Source organism: Poecilia reticulata, linkage group LG4, assembly GCF_000633615.1.
Source record: "Poecilia reticulata strain Guanapo linkage group LG4, Guppy_female_1.0+MT, whole genome shotgun sequence".
In the NCBI taxonomy this organism is placed as follows: domain Eukaryota; kingdom Metazoa; phylum Chordata; class Actinopteri; order Cyprinodontiformes; family Poeciliidae; genus Poecilia; species Poecilia reticulata.
The window spans coordinates 20,656,002-20,675,018 of NC_024334.1; the positions used below are offsets into that span (position 1 = coordinate 20,656,002).

Here is a 19,017-nt window from a genome sequence, read left to right on the forward strand (position 1 = left end):
TTGTTATGTCGTATTAGCTTCGTTGTGTTGATGCATTTTGACGTGCTTCAATTTTCCGCCGCAACACGCAAACTTCCCCAGTCACTCAGTGTGTTATAGTTCCACATTGCTTAGGATTTGTTGCTGCGTGTTTGCACAGTGTGAAGGAAAGAGGAGACCAGCTGCACAGGCAGGCTGCGAAATGAGATGCAGGKGATCGGTATCGGCAACAAGAGCCAATGATCGCCRATCATGCACTTTTTCACGAAAATCGGCCGATTATGATCGGTGACCGATCGATCGGCACACCTCTAGTAGGAACACTTGTAACCGACTTGGAAATGATCTGTAGGATTGGATTTTATTGATTTTTTTTTTCCTGTAAAATATCTTGAGACGACATGTGCGGTGAATTGGTGCCATTTAAAAAAAATAAAAAAATCACCAGAATTGAACCAATTGAAAACATTTGGCTCCTCAGGAAACAGAAATCAGAACTGAAGATGAGCTAGAATCCCGCAAGAATCAGATATTCTCCTCCACATCCTTCAGGCTCTCATCTCCTTGGTTCCAACATTTTATTTATTTGAGTATTGGAAAGTAGTAAACACGACTTTGTCCCAACATTTTTATTCACTTGTGCAGCTTCCAGCAAATTCAAAATTATTTCTCTTTCTTCCTGGTTTACACATTTGGGGTGTTAATCTTGGTTTTCTGTTAATAAATTTAAGTCTATGTGAACATAGACTTATTTCACAGTAGCTCCAAACTTTGCTGGTATCTCGTTTGTATGCACTTACTTTTTTCCTTTTCCACCTCCATAACTTGTTTCTTCCACTCATCAAAGGTGGGGATGTCATCTTTACTGGGTACAGAGGGATCCGCTTCTCTGGCAGCGTTAGCATCTCCCATCTGAAACAGAAACATGCCAACCATGCAGAGATCCATTGTAGGTCAGTGAATATGAATAATAAAGTTATTTAAGATCAGTTACATAGATAAGAGTTATGGGTCAGACCTGATAACATTCAATTTTAGTAAAAACTGAAAGACCTCCGTTTTCAGCTAATGGTACTCAGCTAGCCTCAGGCCGCAGAGATGCACTGAGATGGGAATAACATTTTTGGTGCATTATATAAGTGACCTTCTATATCTCACAATTGCATCTGATCTTGGAAATCCACTAGTTATGTAAACACCCAGACGAGACTCTTTGCCAGCAACAGAGATTAGCCATTAGCTCTTTGCTCCAAATCAGCAAAACAATGTTGACATACCCGATTAGCTCAATCCCATTTAATGCAAATCATTTGTTTGAAATAAACATGTCCTAGTTTTGTTTTGTTTTTTTCAATGAGCAAAGCATTTTAAAGCAGGCTAAAAGCGCTAAAACACACTGCTGTTTGTTGATTTATAGTATCAGATGTGCAGTTTTGATCTGTTAGCCACTGATCATATTGATAAGATTCTGAAGTAATCAGTAACTTTCTGCTTAGAGTTCGCTTAGTCTCATATTTATTCATGAGCTGATTCATTTGTTAGTTGATGTTCACATTTCTTCTTAAAGTTGACCAAGAGATTGATCCAAAATTAGTTAAGTAAATTAGTGAGTGTAAGCATGAATGGTGGTTGTTCCTCATTTTTTGCCTCTTCCTTGTTTGCAGCTGGTACGGGGATTTGGCATTGGGCATTATTATCAGTGAAGTAGTAATTTAGAGAATAATACAGCTGATAAATGACGTACATGAATAGTGTCCAACTATCATTCTGTCCATATCTGGCGGCTCACAATATCTTCCAAATATGACTTCCTTATTCTGTGTTTATCTTAATTCCTTGTGAGTTCAAATAATAAAAGCTTTATGATGCTGATTATGATACTGTGAACAAGAGAAGCAATAATGTAAAGTAGGTTCTACCATTTTAAAACAAAGATAATATGATTAAAGAGTTGACATTGCTGATAGACTTTAGCATCTTAAATTAGAGATCATCTCTACTACGGTAACTAACGCAGCCGTCCCTGTGTGTAGTGCTTTGAAAAGATACATCGTTACCGCAACACTGAACTTTAGAAAACCTTGTCATCATTTCCAAATCGAGTACGTCCAAAAATAGTCTGAGGTTGAATACTAAAAAAAATACTGATAAAACATTGCAACTTTGCTGTACTCTGCTCAAGCTTCCTGTTAACTGTTTCAATGGAGTCTCTCGTACCAACTACATTTTTAAACATCTTAATGATAATAAAAGTAGCAAACTTTGAGTCTCCTTTTCTCAGTTGTAACTTTCAGAACAAAGACTGCTCAGGTATAATACATTCACTCACTGGAAAAACAGATTTTTGAATTTCCATTGGTCTAGCCATGGTTCCGATCCAATTAAACGACTTTTAAAACCCCTTATGATGGTCAAGAACCTATAAAGTTGCTGACCTGCTGCTTATGGTGGAGGTGGGAAGAGTTGCCCTCCTGCTCCAAACTGGATAGCAGATCTTCCAGCTGCTCTTCCTCTGTCCGGCTTCCAGGTTCTGCTTCTTCTGGCTCTGCTAAATCTGGACTGGACTCACTGGACTCTGTTTCGAGATCAGCGCTCTGGTTCGATATCTGGTCATCTGTGCCATCTTCTTCCACACTGCATCGCAGACATGGGTCCAATGGAGGAGAAAAAACGGGCAAGGGAGGAATACAGAAAAACAAATTAGTCCTCAGAAAAGCTGGAAATATTGAGTTAAATGTGATGGATAATTGTTTTATTAACAGTCCTGGGTTGGAGCAGGCAATAAGAGGAAATTAAACTTAAAAAAAAAAAGCATAAATTGGGTATAAAGCCAGCCATTGATGGTTACGCACAGCAGAGAGGCGTAGCTTCTAGCTTGATTACCTGTCTCTTTGCTTTGATTGGCTGGCGGTGGATAGAAACTCACCTGAAGAGAGGGCGGCCAAAAGGGGAGTTTTCACAGGTTGCCAGTTCGGGGGGAATGACCCTGCACTGTGAATCAGAGTGCTCAGCAAAGACAAAGCTGTCTACTGGCAGTTCATCGCCTGCACTGGCAACCCGCACTGCACTGAGGGAAAGAAAGGACATGGCTTTTACCACACCTCCTAGCACTGGGAAGGGCAGAGAGCAGAGACAGAGGGACAGGGTCTGCAGGGGGAGATGGGGGGGGCAGGAAGCAAGAAAGAGAGAAAGCAGATGGATTGACAGTAGGGATGAAGGTCGGTTGTTGGTTGGGCCGTTGAAGCGCTTGGTACAAAGATCTGAAATGTCCCGACAGAAACATTGCTAAGGAAGGAGCAGGTTCTTCTTTTAAAGTTCAGCTTTCATGTCCAGAGTGTTGAGTCTCCAAAATGCTTTTCAATTTCCATGAACATCCTTTCGGCATTTAAAAACAAAACAAAGAAACCGTGCCAACAGTCTCATGTCTTCTCAAAGCAGGTCAGCAGTTCCTTAAAAGGTTTTGTCCAAGATGCAAACACCTCTTTTTAAGACCAGCAGTTTTTTTTATTATTATTAAAATAAAAAAATTGATTAAAAACAAAAAAAAAACTGAGGGGAAAACCAAAAAGTTAAACAAAAAATTCCAAATGAAATGCATAACATCTGATGTGACGTTTGGTTACCGGTAAAGAGTATCTGAACTTACCCTCCTGTGTCGGCAGGGCCAGCACTCTCTGAGGTAGGTACGTTTTCAGCTTCTTCTGAAGGTGTCGACGGGTCTGAGTCCAGGCGCGGCTGTGCGACGTGATTATCACTAGAGGACTCGGCTTGGACTACAGCATCTGGTGACACATGGACCAGTTCTGGCAATGGTTCTGGAGTGGGGGGCTCTGGGCCTGCTTTCTCATTGTCGTGGTCCTGTGGGTCAGTCGGCAGGTCAGGGTGAGTCTCTGTGGGAAGTTCTGGCTCATCAAGGACATGTACAGTATCCAACTCTTGGCTTTGTTTGGTCTCTTTTGCCTCAGATTCTAAATGATTCACACTCTGCAGAGAGAAAACAGAAAAATGTGTGACTAAAAAAACAAAAACTAAATTTTGAAAATAATTACACATTTTCTACTAAAAATACCACATCAAAAATGCTAGAGCTACTTTCACAAAATAATCATGTGGAAATAAAAAGATCACTTCAATACTCACTTAATTTTGTGCTCTACTGTGTAATGCAGAAAACATTTACTGAGAGCCATGTTTCTTCTCACCTGTTCATGTTGTACGCTTGCTAGCTTCTCTAGTGCTGCCCTCTCCGTCTCTAATCCTATTTCGTATGAGGTGTGTGTCGACCGTTCTTCCACCACCTACAGCAAAACAACATCTGATTTATTAACACAAACAACCATAAAAGCGCATGAAAAAAAAAAAACATTTTGCAAGATGCATATTTAAGAAGAAAGAACGGAAGGCATTTGCATTTCTGGATGTGAAAGGGCTTTTGTTGATGGACAAAGCCCATGCTCTGGGGCTGATGACAGACCGTCAGGCCTGCTGAACTGCTCCTGCAAGGCTGTTTGTGCCTGGATCTCACAATGACTCCCCTTCTTCAGCCCGCACACCGAACATTCACTACTACAAATTATCCTTCATTTGATATGTGGCTGCAAATAAACACAATGCCGCCTTGTTAAAGACTCGAGGAAGAAGAACTAACAAGTTCAAAAATGTTTGGTCTAGGCTGAGCTTTGAGCCAATTCAATCCATTACTCCAAAGGAAAAGGAATGAGCTTGACAACAACTACAGATTAATAATCAAAGGCCATAGAAAATGTCAAATCTTAAAAATAAAAGCTTAACGTACGTCACAGTGACCTTTGAATTTCTATGAAATTCAAAGGCATTATCTTGCATTTGACGCAAGATAATGCTGCAATATGAAATTAAGTTATTTTCCGGACATTACTTAAGAAAACACTGCCAACATCAATAAAACAAGAAGCATAGCTAAAGGTTACAAGACAATGAACGAAATAAGCTAAAAAAAAAAAAAAAGAAAAAAAAAGGTAAATGATTTATTGGATATGTCCAAATGATTTGCTACATGTCAATAAATTTGGCCAGGCAGACACTTGAGTCATGTTCAAAGTAATGTCCAGTATCAAACCAAAACCTAAAGAAAGTATGTTAAAAAAAAAAAAAAAAAAAAAAAAAAAAAAAAAAAAACTTGACACCTCTATGTTTTTGTGATTTAAATATGTGCTTTCAGTCTGCAATACATCAAACATGTTTATTCTTAATAAAGGCTCAAATGAAGTGTGTCTGATATGCTGATATAATCTAAATCAAATATACACCAGTGAAAATATAAATATATGGGTATTTAATTTCAGATTTGACAACATTTATAAATCCTAATTTAACTAAATATTTAAAACTGAACAAATATAATTTAATTTATTTACGTAAAATTGTTTTTTTCCCCTGATGATGAACAAAATAAGACTCTGCCGCATTTAGTATGATAAAAAGAGCAAAAACGATTACACATTTAAATATAGCATCCGACTGTTGAAGTGAGAGTGAACCCATGAGGGAGTTCAACAAAGCTGGATGCAGCCTTCAGAAAAACATCAACAGATGATGAGTCTGGTAAGGCATTGTAAATAATGTGAATATTAGCAGCAGCAGCATGCTTTTGCGACTCTTGATATTAAGAGTTATAGAAGAAATATTTCCATTTCTTCTACAAGAAGAAGTAGACCGCTGCTCATTTGGACACTGTGCCAGCAGACATGTTTGGCCAAAACCAGGAGGTGGAAGTGTTGTGTGTTGCAAAGGCTGCTCTGTGTGGCTACCAAAAGCTTTCCATTGAAGTTATTAAAACCAAAGAGGGTAAAAATTTTATTCAGGGATGTGAATTTCTTATTTGTGGAAATCACATTTTTGTTGACATGCATACTGAATAAAACAAACTGGATCTCTTGATTTAGCATAAAACATGTTATTTTTCAGAGATGAATAAAAACTGAGATTAAAACTATGTGAACATTTATAAGCTGAAAATTAAACTTTTTCAGATGACTGCAGATGTACAAAACCAAACAGTCATCACATTCAGAATACAAAGCACACCACCAAATGTATGCAAATGGACAATACTGTAGTCTATCCTAAGCAATACATCAAGATCCAGCTAATCATTTAAAGATTAACCATTGTCAAATCCTCAAAGTCCTGAAAGTTTTCATTCATAAAGCAGCTGACCTTTGGAAGGAATAATATTCTAAAATCCTGGAGAATTCCCCAAGGAAAAGCTCAGACAAAAAAAACAATAAATAAAAAATGGAGGATTACTAAACAAATCTGATTTAAATTCCTCTGAAACACTAGGAAGATACAGCACCGGAAGGACAAACCAGAGAAACTCAGGATTTATGCACTGAAGACTAGCAAAAAAACTTTAGAAAGCTAATTTTAGTAGTTGATAAACAGGAAACACAAATGAAGTCATTTTTCCAATAAAAACAAGAGAGGGATCTGATGTAAACAGGATCCTGTCTTTTTCACACCAGATCACTGCATTTAAAAACATCATACTGTTGCCGTTTCACCACATCAAATTATTAATATCTTGATATTCAGCAACATCGACCGTAGCTCAACGCCCCACGGTCTGATCTCTAAGGTTAATAAACTCCATACTTGCACCCAATTCTTCAACCTATATTTTCTCTCTTCGTACATTTATAGAGGTTTGTGGGTCTTAAGAGACCAAACTTCGACCACTACTAACCTCTAAGATTTCAGCAAACTCATTCATTTCAGCACGATTATTGATACTGCTCACCATCCAAGACCTGAACTAGCTGAGGTAAGGCCTCTAAATATCTCATCTATTTTGTTGCCACTGACAGAGAAACTTGACATTGGAAATTTACGTTGCTCAGAAATATGCAACTCATTAAAGAATATGACATGTTGACTGTGCAATAAGTTTGAGCGAAGTAGAAGTGGTAAGGTTCTACCTTGTTTTGTGTGGAGTCCTGCTTCTGCTCGTGGATTTCAGGGTCTCCGTCCTCGGCAGAGGGACCTGAGCCAGACGAGCTCTGCTCTGAACAATATACATCTTGACTGGGGTACCTGCAACAGAGTGACACTGATCAGCACAAAAAAAAACATCAGGAAAAAATAAATAAAGCAACTGCATCAGATGGGAAAACGGGACTAAATCTGTTAAAGAAAAATAAAATTTTATTTGTATAGCACATTTCAGCAGCAAGGCATTTCAAGGTGCTTTACATAATTAAAGAAAAAATAAAAACAGCTTGCGACATTGAATAAACAGTGAGAAAAAAAAAAAGATAAAAACATACTTTTGTCACGGAATTTAAGCGCCTGTTGTCGCCGGACTCCGCTGTCCGTTTAACAGAAGAAAAACAAAGAATGCTTGTAATGCACATACCATGCCTTTTTTTAGTGGAAGGAAAGATATGCAAGGTGTCTAAAATACAAGTTATAAAACCAGTAGATGACAGAAGCCAAAAAGAAGAAACAAATTTAATTAAATAAAAAAAAAAAGATGCCCAAGTGAGATTAGAAATTACATAATTACCTGAGATAACACATTTAAATAGAGGCATAAAAGGGGTAAAGTAACAGAACTACTTGGGCACAACGCTGAATTCTTCGTTTATTTTTTTAAAGTTATTCAATAAGAACTGCTTTATTTAATTCAATCATTTCTACTTTCACTTCCGTTGATTCTCTTCCTGGTTGCACCTTTCTTGTAAAAAGGCTCGCCAAAACATGGATCACTGTTAATCCTGCCAGCTTCCTTTTAAGTCAGAGAGTTTGATGCCAAAAAGGCCTAAAGCAGCTGGGATCCTGCTTACAGGAACCAGCACAATAAAACTGACCTGAAGCTGTTTGGTTAATGCTGTAAGTGGAGTGGACTGCTTTTAAAAGTAAATGTTCATAATTCAGCTTAATAAAACAATGGACAAAGGAGCACAATCAGGCCCAGAAAGATCAATAAGTTAAAAAAACAAAAAAAACAATGAGAACTTATAAAAGCAACTGAAGCAAAGATAAAAAAAAAAAAACAAACAGATGAAAACTAAGCAAGAGGTCATCCTGTAATCAATGACCTCATGAATGATGAGCTACATCTGTAAACGTGGCAAAAAGAAAGTGCAGTAGCAGTCAAACTTAATTGCGCCACTGGAGAACGGCTCACATGGACACTTTTGTTAGCACCTCGTCAGCCAGCTTGTCAAGAGGGAGAGAAGTCCTACACATGCATACCCACAAGCAATAAGATCCAGCCATCTGTGCAAACCTGTTCTCCAGCCATCAAGAGGCTTTGCCATCTGTTTTTCATTCATTAACATCAAAGGGTAATTAAGTGCTGACAGATAACGGACAACAACATGTGGCTACATTAAGAGTTTCTAAGTGCTATTCTGCTCAAGTTCACAAACAAGTAAAACCTGAAATTGTTAAAGATTTATCTAAAGATGCGCTCCACTTGTTTGCCGATTTACCAAATTGATCATGTTGCTTTCAGTGAGACTTTTGAGCTTTTTCCCCCAACTCAAGCTGAACTGCAGTAAGTGTTACCTGAAATCTGATTAATGGCTCATTACCAGGCCACTAGAGAACGTGATGATAGGCTGAGAAAGTGAAAGAGTCATTCGATTCAGCTGGTTAGGAGCAGGGGAGCATCTAAAAGCTGCAGGACAGCGTCTCTAGAGAACTAAAGAGACCTTTTCTTAATTGGGCTTTGGTCGGGAAAGTTTTACTGACCAATCAAGCGCGGTGATCGGTAAACCTGCTACAGGTGCTTTTAGTAGTGTGGGCAGCTGCCAAGTCCTGCTGGAACATATCGCCGTAAAGCTTGTGAGAAGAAGGAAGCAGGAAGTGCTGCATAATTTCCTACAGCGGCACTGACTTTGCTCCTCAATAAAACACAGTGGACCAACACCAGCAGATGACGTAACTCTCCAAATCACCGACTGTGGAAACGTCACACTAAACACAACTTTAATTCTGGGTTCTTCTGCTCTTCCTCCCGACTCTGGTGCACCTTATATGCTTTCCTTCTCAATTGTCTAGAGGCTGGGGTTATCCCCGTTTTTTCTTCCACTCAATTTTCCACTTATTTGTTTGTAATAACTCAGAGCATTGACAATATCAAGTCTGCAGTCTTGATATGCAGGTTGCAACCCACACAATCATATGTGCAGGTTATAAGATAATTGTATTTTGGATTTTCATTAGCTGTAATTCACAAAAAGGAACAGCAATTCATGTGTGAAATGTGCAAATATTCAATCAATATAAAATATGAGCATCACATTTTAATGCAAATTAATAGAATAAAACCACTTTTTGATTATATTTAGCTGTAAAGTGAATATTATACACAAGCAACATAAAACCCCACAAACTTCACAAAAAAACACTACAGGAAATTACAAACAATATCCAAGTCAACATTTAGACGAGTGTCTATCATGCACATTAAATAACTGAAACCGCCTTAAAACCACCAGAAAATTGCAAAAGGCAAAATGTAAAATGCCATCAATAATTACGGCTGTCTAATAATATCAATTTTGCGATGTATATCGATATTTTCTTTCCTAGAAAAAAATTTATATTCATCCGCAAGTATCGTAACATCCAACTGTCACTTTGCTCACTCACTGCTTGCTTCGCCAGGAGAGTGATTAGGTCATCAAGCTTAGAGTGATTCCTTCAGATGTTAAGTGTCAAGGTTAAAAAGGTATCAAACTATTCAGAGCAGGGTACTTGGTGCACTTTATTTACTTTACAAATGCATATAAGCTACAGTTTGTACCGTTTCAATTAAAAGAAACATGTTTTCTCACCACTTCTTTGATTCATTTCGTCCAGCTGTCGACTTTAAGTCTGTGTCCATGTCCAACCAGAGACAGGTATTGTGTAGTTGGTGCTTTTAATCAGTTTTCAGTTAAATCAATTCAATCCAACTCTATAACAGTCACAAAATGTCACGAAAATCACTCTGTCCCTCTAAAATCTTTCAGAAAATCGCAAAAGTGTATTGAATTGTACCGTTTGCTGAATATCGCAATATATATCATATCGTAAGCAGAATATCGTGTATCGTATCGTGAGATTATTGTATCACTACAGCCCTATCAACAATGCTAAGTAATTATTTCTTTTTAAAATAAAAATGATAAAAATCAGGATACGTTTATAAAAAGCTTATGTACTGACAGATGACAATCATGTCAAGCAACAACAAAATTCAGAAATAGAAAAAACCTTCATGCAACAACTGGTTCACACTAACAGGAGCAAAAGTGGTCACAACTTACAAGCCTTACGCTCTAGGACCAAGAAGATCATGCCTGCAATTTTAGCGCAAGCAGCGAAAATGAAAACGATCAATTAACTAGGTGTGAATGTTGGAAAGTGACTGTTTAAAACCACAAACATCCTTATGTTCAGATACATGTCATCATGAATCTGAACACAAGATACCAGATCCACCACACTACAACTCATAACTCCTCAGAGAATGTGCTGCATCATTCAACCAGTCGAGCTCAGTTTACTCAAAGCCTTCAAGTGGCTGAGTGACATCTGTGGTTAAAATCCTTGCAGAAGAATTTAAGCGGTTTACACTTTAACAGACGCTGGTGTCCTTTTTTTTCCCCACATCAAAGTTTAACGTCTCACTTCCTGAGGTAAAGCTAGTTTTAGATATAAATGTAAAAATATTCATCTTTTGTAATTGAAATAATTCCAAACTACACTGATACATAATCTTAAATAAATAAATGTGTTATGTCTAAAGTCATTCGTCCTTCCTGAATTTGCATGTTAAGATCCTTTGGCTTTTAATCAATCAGATAAGCAAAGATAAGCTACAGATGCAGGCAACAAATCAATTCTGGACACGTCATAAAGCGCAGAATCCTCATGAACTTCTGTGATGACAAATGCAAATATGATGGACTTCTATGATGGGAGTCATGCTCCAATGTTTAACTGGACTTTATCAGTCTCACAGTCTCATATTGAAATTATAGACATGGGCAAACTCAAAAGCATTAAATGCTTATGCAAATACATGCAAGCCAAACTAAACACGCTGCCTGCTCTTTTTGGGCTCCCTTAACGTCACAGTCATGAATGAACAGATAGTCCTCAGAGCTAACACTCCTACAAAGGTTAAAAAAAAAGAAAAAAGGGAAAGTCATGGTAGGGAGGAGGAGAAACCAGGAGCCAATCTGAAAGCATCTACTTTGGGGGCGTATTTGGGGGCAACATGACCTACTTTCAGCTTAAACATTCATATTTACAGAAAGTTAAAGAAATGCACACATTACTCATTTATTCCTGCTGCCGTTTGCGTTTTATACAAGCAGAGGGTCAAGCTTGCAGGATGCCAAATGACTCAGCATCTTCCTCACTTGGTCTCTATCCACATTTCCTGTCCCACTTAAGTACCCTGGGATTTTACAAGACATCCCTCAGCTTTTAAGCTCTGTTGTAAAGGCTACAAAAGGCTCTCCGGCTGCAGTCTGCTGATACGCTGGCTGAATTGGCTCCACGTTGCCAAAGCCCCCCGTATTTCCTTCTGGCTTAGATTCTATTACGAATCGGGGAGCATCGCAAAAACCACCCGATTGCGTCGCAACGGCTCACAGCTCCGATGCAGAGGAGATGAAGCTCCAGCGGCTGACACGCAGCAAGTCAAAATTATCGCCAGATGCCCGGCATGCAAAGTGTGCTTTCGTCCCCGCGGAGGCAGGATGTTTTCCTGACGAATGCAAGTTTTCAAAAGGCAGCAAGCGTGCAAACACGTAACCAGCTGTAGCTTCGGGTCCTGCTCGTCTTCGCGTTTATTTTTAACCAGCGTGACACTTTAAGCTGACCTTGTAATTCTGCCCACTCATTCAAACCCATTTGTCAAAGCATTACGCTGCAACTCTCACTGGTGGTAACCTAACCGGAGCAGATAAGGAGCTCTCTTTACCTCTGCTGACCTGAACCTGACGTCAGCTCTTTGCTAAAATAAAAATAAAAAATGTTAAAAAATAAATAAATCATTTAATCTAATCTATGAAACGATTAGTTTAAAAATGCTGAGCAGTCACAAAAGCTAAACTAAATTACTGCCGTCTGGTGTTCTGACAGAAAGGAGAGTCTTGTGATATTTTTCACTGAACCTCAGCATATCCTCTGATTATATTATGTGAAGATAGGAGCTCGAGAATGTAGTTAATTCCACCAGAAAGATAAGATTTCAAGCTGTTGAACATCATCTTTCCTGGGGCAAAAATGCCAACCAAGAGGCACAAAGCAGTCAATCTGATGGATTTATTTTTCTGTGAGAGTAAGAACAAGTTTTACATCATTGCAAGCAGTGGTAGAGATAAAAAAAAAAAAAAAGAGCACAAGAGACAATCCAGGATCCATGCGGGTAGACGAGGATTGTAGAGCAGGGAGATGTGCCAGGCCTGCCTAGACAAAGTAGGCCATTGCATCTGGCCAGCAGACAAAAACATGTCATCACTATTTGGAGGACGGAGTAAGAGGCGAAAACGCCCAGCTTTGGGGCGACTGGATGTATGCATGTGCAAGTTAGTTAGGACTACTTTTCTTCCACATCGAAGCAGGAAACAATGTAGAGCAGCAGTTTGTTGTAAAGCCTGCTGATCCTCCATAATCCCCCCACCCGCTTGTGTCGTCATAGCAGCCGGGAGACAGTGGCTGAACTGGCAAATGGCTTTGTTGCTGCCCACATGGCCACAGCTCTGAGGCTTCCTGCCACCACAGATCTGATGTAAGAAGCGAAGTCAACTCTACCTTATCCCAGACTCTTTTTACTTGATGCACATCAAGTAAAAAGATGTGCATCAAGCCAAACTGATCCTGGCCAGATAAAAGATTTTTTTTTTTAAATCTCAGATTAAGAGATCAAGAATTTGATGCCAATTGCTATTTAGCACCAATATTTCACAGTAATTGGGATATTGGAAAAATTGAAATGACCACTTTAGCTTTCATTTTGAACAAAATCCCAACTTGCATGCAATATTTGCTTGGCTGTTCATTAACCCTGACACATTTGTACAGTTTTATGGATCAGGATGAAAAATAATTCTTCCTTAATCACGATAAATATTGTCCCTACAACGTTCAACAATGATGTGGAAACTCCATTGCCCCCCCCAAATATCCGAGTTTAAGTTGGGAGCTTATTTCCTTAAGTAGTTCAGTGCTTTGTGCTGACTTGCTATATTGGAGGAATAGATGCAACAGTACACTTTAAGAAATATTACCCACGGTAGTTCCTGACCCAAGGCTCCAAAATAGAAAGCTGAATAATTTTACAGATCAGAAAGTTGATGTTTGAGCCAAAAATATGTTAGTAAGTCACAGAAAATGCACACAAATCACAATTTACCTTGTATTTAAATATTTATTCTGCCAGGATTAAACCACATTGAAATAAAAAAAGCTGCTTTATGTAACAAACGAAACCTTTTTTTAGGATGCACACCAAAGAAAATAAAATGCTGCTTTCCGTTTCCCTTAAATCGAGGAATCGCAACCAAAACCTGCTGCTCTCAGCAGCAACTTTCAGCACAGATGGACATGCACACTCACCCAGTAATAGACTGTGCCAATGATGTTCCCCGCTAAAAGTAACACAGGGAATTTTTTTTTAGAACTACTTCAATTGCTTAAAAGGAAACAAACATTTTTAAACAGGATGCTGACACTTTCCAGGCAGTTTGCTGTTTTGCATGCAAAATTAAGTAATATGTTTTCACAACAAGACTTTTAAAAAAACTATAAATTTTAAAATAGTCGTGGGATTTATTATTTTAATGTCACGCCTGCAACAACAGTTTTGTGTTGCTTAAAATTCAAGTTGCGAGAGATTCTATTTTTAACTCATTGGAAGGCAAAAAGAAAGAAGTGCATCGGCACAACCTTGTTAGCTACCGACCAAATTACATTACTTGATCTTAATTCTTATAAATGTGAGACAATAATTTAATAAAAATATCATTTTAATATTAAGAGGTCACCAACCAATTTAATACATAATAGTTTAGGCCTCTTGTAAGCCTTGTTTGGGTATCTGATCTGCAAGAATCCCTGACTACAAAAAACTCTTGACACACACACAAATCCTCCCAAATGCACACAGAAGCTTTTCTCTGAGGGCTGAACAGACACACCTCTGTTTGGCTGCACTCCTGCCAACGTCAACCGGGTCAAGTCACCAGATGACGAAGAACAAGGCAATGGATCCTGTTAAGCCAGAAGCCCTCTGACGAACAGCATAACAACGCAGAGCAGAGACGACGGAGATTTACACGACATGTAAAGTCCATTAAAGAAGACAATTAGCCTTAACCAGTTATCTGTTAAACAAAAAAGTCTGATCACACTGAACATGTTTATGCTTCCATCTGCAGTGCCTTGCAAAAGCATTTATATCCCCTTACACAGCCTACATTTTGCATTATTGCAAACATAAACTTCAATTTATTTAATTGAGATTTTACGAGAAAGAACAACACAACGTAGTACATAGCTGTGAGGTTGCAGAGAAAAATATAGTAAAAATGTGTGTTATAACTAGCTTTGTCCATTCTGCGCTGCAAAGCAGCTCAAGCTCAAATTCAAAAATACTTTACTACTAGGGGAAATTTAATTTTTTTAAAACTGGACAAAAGGAGTCTGTAGAGACGTTTTCAGGTATTGCCACAGATTCTCAGTTTGACTTAAGTCTGAACCGTCCAAACAAATAAATATGCTGTGATCTAAATCATTTCATTGCAGTTCTGGCTGTATGTTTATGGTTATTGTCCAGCAGGAGATGAACCTCCTTCTCAAGTTTTCAACAGCCCCCATTAGGTTTCTTTCAGGATTGCGCCACATTTCACTCAGTTGATTTTCCCATGAACTCTGACCTGCTTTAATTCACCTGCTGAAGACTTCAGGTTTTCTCTGAAAAATGGCTTTAGGTGGACGGCCATGTCCACGAAAGCCGTCAGTGGTGCCATATTCTTTCCATTTACAGACAGCAGACGTAGTGGTGCCTCCTGAGGCGTTTAAAGCACAGTGGGGTTATAAATTAATACGTCACACTTTAAAGATTTCCACAATGTCATTCCTGATCCGCCTGCTGCGTTCCTCGGTCTCATGTTCTTTTAACAAATATCTGACGAGATTAAATTACACACAGATGGATTCAATCACATAAGAGACCTCTCAGGGGAATTGGATCACTGGATTTTATGTATAGTATCACATAAAAAAAGGGAAAACAAAAGTATGCCACACTTCTCAGGTCTTCTGAAAACAATTTAGAATTTAGTCTTCTAAATTATAAAGCAAAATGGATAATTTTGGATAATTTAGATAAACTGTAAGTCTGGGTCTTTATCTGTCTATGCTAAAAATCCAGAGCATCTCCCTGGTTCCAGTCAGACTGGGATCAAACAGGCCTGGGAATGTGATGTTGGGAACATCAGAGCAGAACAATGGGGTGGAAAGATTCATTCATGTGATATAATTCAGTTTGAAAGCAGAAGCCAGCGTCCTCGTCCGGGTTGGTGTCAATACCACAATACTGTCGGGACAGCCGGCGAACAAAACAAAAACCCAAAATCAACCTAATTTTACCAAACTGCTGAGTCAGCGATTCACATATACACAACAGCCTCCAAAATATCAAGTTGTTTAAAATAAACATTGAAGGCTGACATTTTGGATCTGAGCAACACAGATCGTTTGTTAAATTGTTTTCTAATTTAGCAAACGAAACATTTCCACAACATGCGTTTAAGTCTGATGTTTCACCATCTAAATATTACAGCCAGTTACTTCCAGCATCTTGCTTCCAGCAGCCAGTTGATGGTGAATGTTTTATGCAAAATGCTCCAGCCGAACATCTCAGTACACAATGTTCTCTAGTTGTTCCCTTGGTCCGCCATTGACGGGGCCTTTTTCCCCATGATTTAAAAAAAAAAAAAGAAGAAGAAGAAAAAACACAGGTACAAAGACGTCTGCAGAGAAAACCAAAAAAGGAAAAAACATACAGTGCTGAAAGTAAGAGTTGCCAAAGCTGCAAAAATCCATGAAACAACAAAACAAGCGAAGGGGGAAAAATTTTAATGGAAAAATTGAAGTTTTACTGCCTCTAGATATTAGAAATGTTCTCAAAGAACAACATGTACAATAAAGATGTGGTAAGTATGTTTGATCACAAAACATTTAAATGCTTCTATTCATCCAGTCTCTGTCCCAAGTTGTGCCCTCCTGTTATACAGGCAAACCTCCTGCTATACAGGCAAACATGCTTGATAATGTTTATGAAGTTACCTTTAAAAAAAAAAAAAAAAAAAAATTACACTCTCCACCCTCTGAACATGATTCACCAGCAAACAGAAGTATTTTTCTTTTAAACCACCGACAAAGCCTCAGGCTACTAGCTTGAATTCAATTAAAAACGCAAGCCTACCTCTTCCAAGAAAAATATCACCTTTCTCCAACGGAACAGAAACAGGAGAGGATTTTGTCTTTTTATTGCAACTTGAACAAAAACAACAGCGATTTCTTTTAAAAACAGGACCATTTCAAGGTGCAGCTGCAGATCACACCTCAAGTGAGAAATCTTCCTTAAAGCTTTGTAGCTACTTTTAGACTTCCTTCACATTGCTTTTTAGAGCTGGAGACAAAACATGTGTCTTTCATTTAGTTGTAACTGTAATCTTGAAGCCTCGTTTGAAAGGGCTTTTGATATCACATCAGAAATGTGCAGTGAAAAGTGGGGCATAGGAAGAGCAGGGAGCAAGAAAGCTCTTTGTGTTCGTTAGCCTCCATGGCCAGTGGGCAGGAACAAAACCCCGTGTCAGGACCGGCTCGGTCTCATCACACAAGACTGGACCTGCCAAACCACAGTGTTGAACCTAAGGCTGTAATAACAGAGGTCAGACAATAGATACATGGTTCTATGTGGGAAGAAGTTGAGAAATATAAGGCTTTTAAACTGATTTTAAACTAAATTAGTTAGGTAAATAGCCTACAGGCTAGTTGATTTGACACTTCACAAAATAATGCATTTGTTTCATTTATTTTAACTTAAATACAGAGCATACACAACGCTCCTTACAGGTGAAAAACGTTGCATAAAATCTCTTGAGAGAGAACCAGCAAAACATTATATCTTTGTAATAAATAACCATGCAGTTGTTCTGTAATATCTTGTTTAAGCTTACTTAACTTTCTTCTTCCAGAAAAGTATGTTCTGTATGAAGAATGTTGAATTAATATGAGTTACAGTAAGTTACTTTCAATACTCAAAGTATTTTTTTTGAACTTGAACAATTGCTTGGCACCTCTGCAATATAAAGATCACTGTCTTGTTACACTGTTCTGACCCTGAGCATTTATGCAAATAGCAACATATACAGCCTTATCTCATATGATTGAGTACCAGGTAAAACTGGCTAAATCAAATCTATGTCAAATAAATAATAATTTATAAAGTAAATGTATTTTTACTGACAAATGTGTTACTTCAAAACCAGGAAGAAAATAAAATCTGCACTTGCTGAACCTGTATTAAAATGAGAATAAACACAAAGGAGAGTCTTCACATTCCTTCACCTTTACATAACAGACAGCAGTCGCCTCAAGTGGACAACACCAGAGAAAAGCAACAACTTGGAGAAGCTCGATAAAGGCCGAGTTAAGAGGAACATGAACACATGCTATAAATCAATAGTCCATTGCCTTACAAGGTACAAAATGCAACACTAGCCCCTTACACAAAACACTTTAAGGTGATTAAGGTGCTTACTTGCCACCTCAGATTGTACTGTGGGGAAAAAAACAACAAAAAAAACAATGTGGTGAAGGTATTAAAGTCAGCCTGCCTCCGTTACGCCTCTTATTCTTTAGGCCAAGTAGTATAAGGGTTGCATCGATCAACTTCCATAAGGGAAAGCCACCTTCACAGGTAAACGCAGTGATGTAATGACGACACGGGTTTGAGCAACCAACCAGCAGCAGGATCTACAAGCATAAACAAAACTCAGACATAGGACTAAGGATTAAGATGAGATGCAATTTAATTTAGGATAAATATTTTTGGCTAGCAACACAGATACACAAAGTTCATCCATCATTATACTTTTAAAGGGACACTTACACCAGATTCATTCACATTGGATGTCGAATGACGTTTCGTCATCTTGCACTGCTAGCTATATCTTCTATACATTCACATTTTGTGCAAGATATTGCGGTATTCACTTGTGATTTATTGGTCAAAAGGAGCTCAGAGGTGGCAAAATACAAGCGACACGTCCGCTAAACAGCAGACTGCAGGCTGGCAACCAGAGCACATAGTCTGACTAATATAACCAGCTAATATCAGCTCGTTACACTGACGTTACAAAGAGCAGAGCTGCAAAAAGGTATACAACTAAACTTAGTAGGTGTTAATTTAAAAAAAACTTGCTTAATAAATGGAAAACAATAGTGATCTTCATTTTTAATAATTTGATAACAGAAGGACTCAACTTCCTTCAGCTTTTCTGGATTCCTGCAGATACTCTACCTGTTTGTTCAACCATCCACAGTCCATGGAGCATTACTGAACAACCCACTGATGAATCATCTTTTAATCCAATCACATTACATAATAATAATAATCTTCCAATGACTGTGAATCCAATAAGCTTATGGAAAATCGACAAATGAGCTAATGAAGACACCCTCTGTTTAAAATGCTGTGCTGCACATATATTCAAAACAATCCGATTCCTTTTTTATTTCTGTGTGTTTATGCTAGCTTTCGCAGAACATAAACAGTAATAACCTGCCATAAAACCTAATGTAGTAAAAAGAATACCTTTTAAATAGAGAAGAAAATGGATAGGTTTGCAAGAAAGCTACTATTACTGACAATGCACCTGGTTGGAAATGTGCACCTTCACACAAAGACATTCACACAGAGCCTCAGCAGCGCTGATGTCAACAGCCGGAGCTGGCGTGCCGTGGAAGCAGTGAGATCTC

The 19,017-nt window shown here is 38.4% G+C and overlaps 1 protein-coding gene across 6 annotated transcripts in view; it reads right to left on the minus strand.

Annotated features, from left to right (window-relative positions):
• suco (SUN domain containing ossification factor) overlaps positions 1-19,017 on the minus strand; it is a 42,847-nt gene that overhangs the window by 21,187 nt on the left and 2,643 nt on the right. For 4 of the 6 annotated variants that reach the window (XM_008407368.2, XM_008407367.2, XM_008407366.2 and 1 more), the window contains exons 2-7: positions 6,939-7,053; positions 4,182-4,277; positions 3,626-3,963; positions 2,906-3,046; positions 2,415-2,613; positions 780-891 (exon numbers count right to left, since the gene is read on the minus strand). In XM_008407368.2, the coding sequence (XP_008405590.1) occupies positions 780-891; positions 2,415-2,613; positions 2,906-3,046; positions 3,626-3,963; positions 4,182-4,277; positions 6,939-7,053 (1,001 nt within the window). Of the gene's footprint in view, positions 1-779; positions 892-2,414; positions 2,614-2,905; positions 3,127-3,625; positions 3,964-4,181; positions 4,278-6,938; positions 7,054-19,017 lie in introns of those variants that run through there. The other 2 variants (XM_008407369.2, XM_017304448.1) reach the window with 2 other exon arrangements.